Here is a 12,549-nt window from a genome sequence, read left to right as displayed (position 1 = left end):
AAACAACAACAAACAAACAAAAACAACAACAGCAACAACAACAAATAATAATAATGATAAAACTACACAAAATAACAATAACAAACTACAATTAATTACAAAACAAAACAAAGATATTTAAAAAAACAACCCATCCCGAACAAACCAGCAAAAACCAAAAACAAACAAAGCTTACAAGTATACGTACCCTGGCCAGCTCCCCCATAAGTAAGAAAAATAAAAGTTTCCTTTTTCCCAATCCCAAGACACTTCTTCGCTCCCCTTTTCTCAGTTTATTTTATTGTGAACGCGAGTGTGCATTTGCCTAAGTGTGTGTGTGTGTGTGTGTGTGTGTGTGTGTGTGTGTGTGTGTGTGTGTGTGTGAGTGAGGGTATAAGTAGATTACACGTTCTAGCCTTATTGTCTCATATCGCAATCGCCAAATTTAACAAAAAATCAAAATCAAGATGTTGACTTTTGCTTTACAATTACATATACATTTAGAGCTTATTATTATATTATTACTACATGTATTATTAATATCATAATGATCATTTTTATTATTATTATTATTATTATTATTATTATTACAAAATAGAACATATCTGACATATGTTTCACCATATTAATATAATGATCCGATCTGACAGTAACACTCGTAAGCTTTTCGATCAGAACAATAATTTCACGAATAGACCCACTGTTTGCAGCGCTTTTCTTGAAATTTTAGGGTACGATCATAGAGTTACCCCCTTTTAAGTACGATCGACCGAGGTTCTCAGTTTTCAGACTGTGTGAAAGCTATAAAAAAACAAAACAACCACACACTGTGTGGTTGTTTGTTTTTTAGCTTTGTCTCGTGCCTCCTAGATAGTTTCTGTTTTGCATTAAATTCCGCGCCATCTCAAAATTTTGTCAGCCGTAAATGCACAGAATGCCGCTTGGTCTACTCTCATTTCATTACTTTTTTCATCTATATATACTAATAAAGCAATGATTTTACAACATTGACATGATATATTTGGGAGATGCTAGGTAAACAATATGATTTTTGATTAATATATTGTTTAAGTCAGATAACCTACTTTTCAATACTAAATGTATTTATTATCTAACAATACAATACAATTGACACGCAACGCCTCATGAAATCTGGTAGCCTCATGTTTGGTTTTTGACTGTTGGTGACTACTGCTTTGTACGCGCATTTATTTTGTGAATGTGCATCACTTCGTTTGTTTTTTTGTGCCTCTTGGCCTAAACTTTTTTTCGACTTGCAGATTCTTTTTGATTATAAAGGTCTTAGTGTTGTTCGACATTATCTACCTGACAAGTGTGTGAGGTAGGATTTCTTAAAAGCCCTATAGAAATCTCGCTTAGTCCACCCTATTATTAAGAGACAAAAAAGAGCCCCAGTTTAGCTTGGCTACGCCATACCATAATAATATTATAACCATGACAATTCGTCAACTCAATGACCAATCTCAACAACAATCATTAATGTTGTTGTCTATTTAGTCTTAGATCTAGATCTAGATAGATCTAGATATCATAGGCCTACACCTACAGTTCAATGAGTGACAAGTATCATACACTTAGTAAAGTGACCCCACTAGATCTATAAGTAATCTAGAGGCCACCTCTTCTATTCTCACCCCGGGCCCGGGTGATAATAGCGCAGGCGAGTCTTGTGGCTATTCTCACCCGGTGGGCGTTCACCGTTATAGCCTCAGCCAACCAGTGAAGCGTTCACCCTGAACCACAGAATTCTACACTGTGATAACAGAATTATAGAATTCTGTGCTGTGAACAAACGTTCTAGATTCTAGATCTAGATATCTAGATCTAGTCTAGATTCTAGATCTATTACTACTCACCCGGGGTGAGAGGTAGAGATCTAGATCTAGATCTAGATCTAGATCGTATTTTTATTCTCACCCCGGGTGAGAATAGCACTTCCATAAGTAGAGTCTACTAACCAGCGCAGCAAGGCATTGCTTTTCACCCCTGGTACCTAGACTAGATCTAGACTTAGATCTAGATCTAGATTAGATTCTAGATACTGAGACTTGGTGCCCAGTTAGTGCCGGTGTTTATTTTTCTTGAAAACACTCTTCAAAGCGCACCACATCAACCACTTTCGCAAACGTTTTCTACTACTTCTTGGATGGGTACAAGTTTGTCAAACTGCATACTATGAGATTGACCTCTTTTCTGATTGGCTGCCAAGTTTCATTCAATCCATTCACGAGAAGCGGCGTGAGAGCGAGTTGAAGACAACAACAGGGTTGGGTTGATTTAAATCAGGTCGATTTAAAACAGTTGATTTTTTAAATTTAAATCAACTTGATTTTTTAAATAAATAAAAATCAGTGTATTAAATCACTTTTTAAAAAATGTATTTTTATTCAGTTTTTACCGATTTCAACATTCAGAATTCCTTTCTTTGGTTTCATAAACAGATATAAGGTTTAGCAGACTAATTTATAACATGCTTAAAAGTCTGCTTTCTGTAAAATAATACAGTACCGGGTATTCAATTTACTTTTTTTTCCATAAATTGAAATCAGAGCTGGGTTTAAAAAAAATTTTAATCAACTTGATTGATAAAAATCAGTGATTTAAATAACTTTTTAAAAAATGTATTCAGTTTTTACATATTTAAACATTCAGAATTTCTTTCCTTGGGTTTATTAAATAGATATATAAGGTTTAGTAGACTAATACAATCATGCTTAAAGTCTGCTTTCCCCCCTGTCACTGTAAAATAATACAGTATTCAATTACTTTTTTTTCCATAATTAAAATCAGAGCTTGGTTGATTTAAATCAGTGGATTTTTAAAATTTAATCAACTTGATTTTTAAAATAAAAATCAATGATTTAAATCACTTTTTAAAAAATGTATTCAGTTTTTACATATTTAAACATTCAAAATTCCTTTCCTTGGTTTTATTAAACAGATATAAAAGGTTTAGAAGACTAATAAATCATGCTTAAAAGTCTGCTTCCTCCCCCCCCCCCCCCTGTCACAGTAAAATAATACAGTATTCAATTTACTTTTTTTTCATAATTGAAATCAGGGTTGGGTTCATTTAAATCAGGTCGATTTAAATCAGTTGATTTTTTTAATTAAAATCAACTTGATTTTAAAAATAAAACTCAGTGATTTAAATCACTTTTTTAAATGTATTCTGTTTTTACATCTTTAAACATTCAGAATTCATTTCCTTGGTTTTATAAAACAGATATAAGGTTTACTAGACTAATATAATCATGCAGCTTAAAAGTCTGCTTTCCCCCCTGTCACTGTAAAATAATACAGTATTCAATTTACTTTTTTTTTTCATAATTGAAATTAGCATTTTCTTTTTCTTTTTAGGCAAGCACGCGCAGACACACACACACACACACACACACACACACACACTGTAATCAAATGCAAGTTTATCTATGCATAATTACCCCCCCCCCCCCTTCCTTTTAGACTGACATTTTCTTCATTTTTTTGTCTGTAGCCATAATTCACTGATATAGCAGATTAAGGCTTTCTTTTGCAGTTGCTTAAATTAATCATTAGTAAAAATAAAAACAATGCAATTTGCACAAAAACAACATACCTTTAGCCACCAAATTTTTTTTTAAAATTTTAATCTGATAATTAAAAAAATCGATTTGTAAAATTTTTATTTAAAAAATAAAAAAAATCACCAACCCTGGACAACAACCTTTGCGTTAGTGCGTCCCACGAAACACCCCCGCTGCGGGGACCAAAAATCGGCAGAACAAAACGCGCTCGGTAGGCACTGCTAGTTACCTTGTAGGTGGAGACACTCCCTAAACTAAAGACTAAAGACACTTCAGTCAGTAGCACGTCAGGTTTAATGCATAATATTGCATAATTTCGGAGTCCTGGTACCTTATAATATAATAATGAATCATGGGTGTCTTGCGAAAATGGTCTATTGTCGTGATCATGTGGGAAGTTCCTCCTTTTTTAAATATGACTTAAGACCCATGTTTTATGACCAAAAAGTAAAAAAATAGTTTTTTTGCACAAAATCTGTTGCTAGCCACAAGGAATCAGCTGAACATTTTGTCTCTTGTTTTTCTCCAGCATGGCAGAGAGACCAGAGGACTTGAACTTACCAAATGCTGTAGTCACAAGGATCATCAAAGATGCAGTAAGGTTTCTAAAATAGATGGATTCTAGAGATTGGGATTGTTTTGTTTTTTTCCACTTATTCAAGAATTTTTATCTATTCTTGGCAGAAAATGGATTTGTACTTTAATGTGCCTGTGATTCCATCTTTTTTTTTTACGGGAGTGTATATAGTAGACCCGGTAACCGGGAACAAAGTCACAAAGTTATACAGACCCGGTAGGGGAACTCTTTTGTGATTTCGGAAAGTTTCAGCGCCCTCTTGGCTCAGGGTAGACCTAGGTTCTTCAAGATCTATGGCCTAGGTCTAGATCTAGACAGACAATTTACATAAATCATTGATCTAGTTTCGAGGTTAGCCTAGATCTAAATGAAGATTGCGGATGTCTTTTCGATGAACGATCTTTTTTCCTCTGTTTTTTTTAGTTATAGGAAACACAATTTGAAGAAAAGAACAATGTCATAATATCAATCAAGCAGTTACCCCCCCCCCCTCTCTCTCTCTCTCTCTCTCTCTCTCTCTCTCTCTCTCTCTCTCTCTCTCTCTCTCTCTCTCTCTCTCACACTCATACACACACACACACACACACTCGCACACACACACAGTACGGGTCTGGGCGCTGAAACTATCCGAAATAAAAAAAGAGTTCCCCTACCGGGTCTGTATACTTCGTGACTTTGTTCCCATTTATCGGGTCTGTATACACTTCGTTTTTTTTTACAGCACACCATTTTTTTGTTGTGAAAAAAACTGTACTAACGATCATAATTTAAGTGTTACCGTTTACACAAGGTAAGGAGAGATATGGCAGTGTCTCCCTAGAATTACAGTAAATTACTAGACATGAACCTGTCTCAGTGCCAACAAGTTCAGAAACAGCTTGATCCTTTGCATTCATTTGTCCTTTTTCTAAATTTTTATTTTTCTTCGTCAATAGTTGTTCATTGAATACCTTTGAGAAAGAGCCCCTCTGTATTGACCTTTCAGGTTGTTTTGAAAATTGTTAACCGAAGAGTAACCATATTTTAACTCTATATATGTTCTGTCCATATTTTTCTTTCGAAATAATTGTTTTTTCTGCGGATAGAGCCGAAGTTGTATTCTGTTTCCAAGCCTTCTCTAATTGTGAAGTTTCATACTTTATATGACTTCACTTTGAGTTTGTGTAAAGAATGCTTTTTAGAGTTAACATGATATCTTCTTGTAACTTTTTAAAACTTTTAATCCGTTTCTATTTATTTTCTCCTGCTAAATATATCATTACTTACCGATTGACTGATGTCTCCATCTTCCCCACCCAATTTCAGCATTGTCAGTGGAGAAATTTTGTTCTTTTGTGTGTTTATATTATCACAAAGATACATTTTCCTTTCCAAGTTTTCATTTCTTCATTTCTTGTCATGTCATTGAACGCTGTCAAGAAAGAGTATAATCGATTAGACATTGATTGACTGTTGAGTGTTTTTGTCACGGCACAGTGGAATCAGGCGCTCATCAATTTTTGTGCATATATATGGAGCTATTGGTATAATCTTATAGCTTTTTCATTTATCTTGCTTTTGATGAAAAAAAATACCCATCTATCTTAAGCAGAAGTGAAGATATTTGTTGTAATTGAAAGAGGTAAAGAGGTAAGTTCACTTGGTTTCAGATGTAAAAATAGCAAGAAAATGGGTGCCAAAGTTTGGTAATTTCAATAGCTAAAGAGTCTTTGAAAACTAAGAAATTGCATATTTTGAGCTTCTAATCAACGTTTTTCAATATAATTCACATGGAAATGTGTTTTTATTTGGACATCAAAGTGTTGAACAAAAAACCCAAAATTTGATTAAAATTGCGAAACTGCTAGGAAAATGCCTGTTTCTCCAATTTTGTTATTTTGACGAGTGCCTGACTTCACCACGATGCCTTGCATTTTTTTTACAGATACCAGACGGTGTGGCAGTATCAAAAGAGGCGAGGCTTGCTATCTCGAAAGCGGCAAGTGTTTTTGTGCTTTACGCCACTTCCTGGTAAGATTGAAACGACAAATTGTTTTTGAATTGTCTTTGCTTCACCTCTTTGAAGATTATGTTGGCTTTGTTTAGTGTGAGTGAGTTTAAAGTCTTAGGAAAACTTATTTAAAGCATATGTTGTCTTTTGTTTTCAAATGATCAAAGCATCCTACTTATTGTGTGTGTTTTAATTTTTAATAATGGATTTTTTTTTTTTGATGAGGAGAAAGGCCTTATTGGTGTGGTTGTTATTGGAAAAAAAGAATAACTGTGGCATTGTGAACGTTCTTTACATAACATTCTTTTCTAGAGCTATTATTTGGAGTCTAAAAGTGTTGGGGTTTTTTTCTCTAATATAAGCCTTTTCAGTTATTCTAATTCTATGTGGCCTTCAGCTCTGATGTTCTGGCTTTAAAGGTGTAGTTGGTACCTTGATTTGAGACTTTGATGAGTGATTGGTTCCTTTTTTTATATGTAGTTGGGTTCTCTTTCATTTTGTTTCCTAAATACTGAGTTGTATTGTTTTTTATTTTTGTAAGTGTTTTACGGCGCTCATAACTGCATAAGGTCATATGAGCGTGCGGGACACATCATTGTATTGGATGGGTACTGTGTCGTGTAGATACATGCCTCACTTATGAAATATTTTGTCTGTGGAAGTGAAAGCTAGCCTTTTGCTAAAGTCAGTAAGAACAATCGTTAACTCTTTATCTCCGGCGAGCTGCTCCCTGCGGCTCAGGTACATTCCTCTTTGACGACTTAGACGTCAAAGTACTTTTAGGCAATTGCTGAAAACAGGTCTCTTTTAATGGGATTTCATTCATTAGATGAAGAGCTATCGAAACGGACTCACTTATTTTGATGTAATGACCAATTTAGTGACATTTTCTTCCATTTTAGATTTAGTACCAAGAAGGGGCCTCGGCATAGTAAGTTTACCCCCCACGGAAATAAAGAGTTAATAGTGGTGTGTAATGCTTTTTTTCTTGGATATCGTGGGGTATTATAGAGTACACTACTGTGGGGAAAAATTAACATGTACCTATAAGTCACTGTATACTCAATTGTTCTCTCTTAGTGATACTGATACTTTTAATTGTATGAGATTTGTTAAGCCTATCCGTACGCCCTGGGGTTATTTTGTACCCCTGGGGTTGTATTCTTCACATTTTAGAATACTTCTAGTACAAAGATCTCTTTGAAACTTTCAGTATTTCTCAAAAAAACGTTTGACAGACTGCTATGCAAAGTGTACGGGTCAGATTAACAAGTAAATTTCCTCTTTTGAAAGTGGTGGCACAGAGTTCCCACGTCGTATGGATACGATAGCAAAACATGAGGTACCGATAGGGTTAATAACAGTCAAGCATGCACATCGAGAAATTGGTGGGGTGGAAACATCTTTTCTGACTTTTCAGTACATTTGAATGTGCTATGTGTGCATTTTTAAAATCTAAAGTATTTACATAAAAAAAGATAAAAATTTGGGACCTGAAAACATGTTCGCTATCGCGGCTATCATGTTTCACTATGTGCGTGCAACACTGTAATTCTTAAAAAATCTTTTTTGTAACACAGATTGAGACATTCAAGAAAATTGCAATGTTGGATTGTATATTTTAGTATGTGTCTCGACGAGGTGGAATCAGGCTCTCGTCAATTTTTGGGCATGTGGAGTTATTGGTATCATCTGAAAGCTTTTTTATTTGCCTTGCTTTCAATGAAAAAAATATCCATCTAGCTTCAATATATATAAGTCGAGATATTCGGGTTGAAGAAGGTGAGGTAGCCTGTTTTCAGTGGTTAAATTAATGAGAAAATGGCCACCAAAGTTTGGTAACTTCAATAGCTTAAGAGTCCTTGAAAACTGAATATTACATACTTTGAGGCTTTAAACAAGATGTTTCACTAAAATTCACATGGAAATGTATTTTCATATGAACATAAAAGGTGTTAGCCAAAAAACAAAATTTTGATAAAAATTGCCAGACCGATGGGAAAATGCCTTTTTCTTTAATTTCATTGACGAGCACCTGATTTCACCACAATGCATCACATATGGCCTTTTCACTTGTGAACACCAGCCCTTATTTCTCTATTATATATATGCTTCCCGGGAAGCTGAGAATGTTTGAGTGATCTATGATCTGCTGGGGTAATAATATAGTGGAAGGCGCATAGAGCTTGCTTTTGAGTGTGGGCATGCGCTATACAAATGCTGTTTATTGTTATTATTATATCTTTGTCGTCAGCTCCAATAACTTTGCTCTGAAGAGCAAAAGGAAAACGATCAACGCTCAAGATGTTCTGTCGGCAATGGAGGACATGGAGTTTGAACAGTTCATTGAACCTTTGCAGCAGTGTCAGGAAGGTGAGATAAGATAAGATAAGATAATACTTTATTATGTCAGAGGGAAATTTTTTATTTCTTGGCTGTACAGGACTGTAAAAACACATGCAGGTATACATAAAAAATGTAAATTATATATATTACTCTCGTTAAAATTCAGTATGAAAAGAGAAGTACAGCTGACAAAATGTACATTCACATCAGATACATCATTCAACCACATGCAGGAATTTAATTACTTGAGGTGAGGGCTTGTGGAGAATGCAGAGGGCAACATTCTTCCTTTCCTTCCTCCTACCACCTTGCCTTGCCTTTCCTATCTTATCTTTCTATTTGTGGCACAACAACCCCCCCCCTTCCTTATCTGTGGGTTGTTTGTGGGGTTTACTTCTTTTCTTCATACATTTTTTGTTGTACTTTCACTTTCATTCCAAGTAGGCCTATATCAAATAAATATGGAGACTTGTTGCTACCTTAATGTTTGATTGGAGAGTGTCACTAATATGTTGTACCTCTTTATTTTCCTTCTGTTTTTTTTGTGGGTTTTTTTTACATCTGTCTGTTTTGGTATTTCCCAGCACTAAAAAACGGACCATTATTCTGTCAGTGTTCTTCTCTTCTACACAAGCTGTTTTTGTTTTTCTCCACTTTTTCACTTATGTAGCAGGTCACAGTAATTGCTGTTCTTATTTCCTTTTGGAGGGGGGTTGTGCAGCGCCTCTAGTGATAGGTATTTCTTCTTTTCTGTCTGTCTTACACATTTATTCCTGCGCTGAGTGACTGTTAGTATGTTAATGTGCTTCTGTTTGCTCAAACCGACAAAGCCGCATTCTGTCTGTCTAACTTACTTTTCCCTTGTACTACACCAATTACTTTAGTATAGTTTGGATGTGCCTCTATTAAAAAGTGAACGAAGATTTTTGGACTTTTCAGCGTTCCGTCAAGAAAAGAGCGAGAAGAAAAGCCAAAAGAAGGAGAAGCCTGCTCCTGTACCTGAAGAAAGCGGAGGTGAGGAGGAGGAGGAGGAGAAAGACGAGGCTGCAGAGAAGAACAACTCCTCTGCGGCTGCGATGGGGGACGACCAGGATTTTCAGATCACGGTGAACGCTGAGGATGGAGACGCAAGCAGTCCGGAGGTGGTGGAAGATTCTGGGGAATAGCACTCTGGGTTGTTTCTTTGGGTTCTTTTTCTCTAATCTTTGATTCTTTTTTTTTTTTCTTTTCTTTTTGGGGGAGGGGGGGGGGGGGGGTTTTGATGGGGGTTTTTTTTCCTTTTTTTTTTGTATTCTTCATATGTCAAAATCAATGACGTTATGCTCTAACAGTCTTACTGGACAAAGTAGGTATACATTTTATTTTTGACACAAAACAAGTGCAGATACGATGTGTCTATCATTCTGTGGGTTCTCAGTAAAGAATCAGTATAATGCACAATACTGTACTACAGTATAAAATTATGATGGGCTGACTTTTGTGTCTTCTCTCCTCATTTTGATACGAAGACGAATTTTTTTGAGGGGGTTTTTTTTTTCCCTTTTGAAAAATTGTCAAGGAACCAGTTATACAGTTAGAGAATAACACCCTTGATATGTTACTTTTTCAGTCATTATTGTGAAGAAGATCGTGGCATATATATGCATCCATTTTTGTATGTCTTGAATGAGTGCCTTTGCTTTATCCCCAGTTTTGTTTGTGTGTATTCGTGTGTGTGTGTGTGTGTATGCTTATATATATGTGTGTGTGAAATGGCTGAAGAGTGTTTAAATGAAATTTTTTCCAGCTGTATGTGTGCATTGAGTTTGTGGTTTGTTTTTAAAACTAAAATAGAATGTTATGGTGTCTTCATTATGCACCATAAAGTATGCTAGTGTCTGTGTTTGATTGGGGGATTGCATTTGTGCGAGAATCTCTTTGTAAATCATTGTGTTTTTTTAGGTAATGTGAAATAATAAAACAAAATTGAGACAATGAGGGAGGCGTCTGTCGAAGTGTGTCCATTTATGTTTAACCCTATCCGTACGCCCTGGGGTCATTTTGTACCCCCAGGGTTGTATTCTTCTCATTTTAGAATACTTCTTAGAAAAAGATCTCTTTGGAACTTTCAGTAATTCTCAAAAATCATTTTGACAGACTGCTATGGAAAGCGTGCGGATCGGAATAACGAGTAAATTTCCTCTTTGAAAAATGGTGGCACAGAGTTCCCAATGTCATATATGGATACGATAGTAAAACACGACATACAGATAGGGTTAAAAAAATAACTATTGCAGTGGGTTGTTGGAGGGTGTCACAGGTTCGTCTTACTTCTTTTTCCCCCCCTCTTTTGTTTCCGTCTTTCTTCCTGCTCTATATGACTGTTGTTATTGTGTTGATGTGCATCTCCTTACTCAATCAGAAAAGGTCACTGATAGACTCAACCTTTCTTTCTGTCTGTCTAAATTTTCGTCCTTGGTGGTTGGTGGTTGCTCTGATGTGGTTTGCTCCTTCTTTCTCCTTTCCTGCTTTCTAGCAATGTTCTGTCGTCTGCTTTCATCTCCTCTTTCTGCAGCCACCTCCTCTGGGCTCTTGACTCTTTCTGCCGCCTTTCTACTGCTACTCCTTGGCTCCTTCTTACTGCTGTCTTCCAGCCACACCCCTGATCTTCTGGTAGGAAAGACCTACACCTAGCCTTCTCGGACAAGGGCATAAAAAATCTCGGAGGACCCGTGTGTAAGTTACGGACGTTAAAGATCCCTTCGTGGTCTAAAATCGATAAGAGCAGGCTTTGGCCGCCACCCGGGCTAAATTCAATTCCTACCTACTGGAAAAGTTTAATCTTTAGGACCTTATGCAGTTGTGAGCGCTGTAAAACACTTACCCCCCCACAAAAAAGGAGGAACATTCTCTTCTTTGGAATGACATGCTGCTGTTGTACTTTGTACCAGGGAGCAGAATGATACTTTGTCTGTAGTAACAATATCAACAGTGTTTGTGGACTATACTGTGCCTGTTACATCATAAAAATGTAATTTGAGAAGTTTTTGTGATGCCCCAACTATCAATACTATTTCGACCAATCAGGAAGCAGGCTTCCACCCTGCCTTTAGGGCCAATCCAGGCTGAGAGAAATACAACCTTCCACCAGAAAGACAGAGATACTGGATAAAAATTCTCCCCACTCAGGAATCGAACTCAAGTCTTCTGTACAGGGTGAAGAAGAGCCCAATACTGGCCCTCCAGGAAATCGCGGTCTTGCAGCCGCGTTTTTCGTCGAGTTTCGCAATAAACCCGCAATTTTTTGCAATTTTCGCAATTTCTTGCAATTTTAGGCAAAAATACATCAACGCTTTAATTTTAACAGAATTTTAAATACGAAATGGTGGGAATACAGAGCCGATAAGCCTACGTGAATCATGGTACCGGCCCAGCTCAAGCCTACTGAGCGTACTCTAAAAGCTATAACCGGACATTCAGGCCGGAATGCATCATGTACAACACAAACTGAGACATAGGCTAGGCCTAGATCTAGATCTATTGTGTGTAAGCGTGTGCGTGTGATAAGAAAGTAGGTGTATGCGTGTGTGAGGTGTACGTGAGTGTGTGAGTGCGCGCGCGTGAATATTATTATTGTTCGTACATGATGCATGCGTCTACATACACGGTCACGGGCACCTAGTCTCAGTATCTACGTACACGGTATACCACCGGAATGAAGATTAACCAATATTTGTCCTGTGCTGTCACTTGTTGAAATTAAAAAAAGAAAGTTATACACGCATCTTGTCGGACTCACCATCGTTACCAGTCAGTGAACCTGTGCTTTCGCATTACATTGTGAGTACCGGTTGGGTCACCAAAATTCATTCAAAGTCTGTGCGCTACGAAGTATAGGGCTCTGGAATGGGACAATTATTGATTTAAAAAAAATAAATGTACAGTCGGGGGAGGGCTGAAGTTGAAGGCAACACCGGATGACAAAAACTGAACTTGGAATTCTTAACTGCCCGGTTACCGCGCACGTGACACTGAGACTACGTGCCCGGTTGCCGGTTACCGTGTACGTAGACACTGAGGCTAGATGTCCG

The 12,549-nt window shown here is 36.8% G+C and overlaps 1 protein-coding gene across 1 annotated transcript; it reads left to right on the top strand.

Annotated features, from left to right (window-relative positions):
• Positions 1–1,218: 1,218 nt before the first annotated feature.
• On the top strand, positions 1,219–10,456 carry LOC101856072 (DNA polymerase epsilon subunit 3). The gene is made up of 5 exons (XM_005112358.3): positions 1,219–1,321; positions 4,096–4,162; positions 6,068–6,153; positions 8,388–8,506; positions 9,419–10,456. The coding sequence occupies exons 2-5, from the start codon at positions 4,097–4,099 to the stop codon at positions 9,643–9,645; spliced, it is 498 nt and encodes a 165-aa protein (XP_005112415.1). The 5' UTR covers positions 1,219–1,321; position 4,096; the 3' UTR covers positions 9,646–10,456.
• Positions 10,457–12,549: the final 2,093 nt, after the last annotated feature.

The sequence above is a fragment of the Aplysia californica genome, unplaced genomic scaffold (assembly GCF_000002075.1).
Source record: "Aplysia californica isolate F4 #8 unplaced genomic scaffold, AplCal3.0 scaffold01247, whole genome shotgun sequence".
NCBI lineage: Eukaryota > Metazoa > Mollusca > Gastropoda > Aplysiida > Aplysiidae > Aplysia > Aplysia californica.
The sequence above is the reverse complement of the archived record's forward strand: the minus strand, read 5'-3'. Positions and strand labels throughout refer to the sequence as shown.

Coding starts and splice junctions, on each gene's coding strand:
- LOC101856072 (XM_005112358.3), top strand. CDS start 4,097: ATGGCAGAGAGACCAGAGGACTTGAACTTACCAAATGCTGTAGTCACA. Junction 4,163..6,067: donor CAAGGATCATCAAAGATGCA/GTAAGGTTTCTA, acceptor TTTTTTTTACAG/ATACCAGACGGTGTGGCAGT. Junction 6,154..8,387: donor GTGCTTTACGCCACTTCCTG/GTAAGATTGAAA, acceptor CTTTGTCGTCAG/CTCCAATAACTTTGCTCTGA.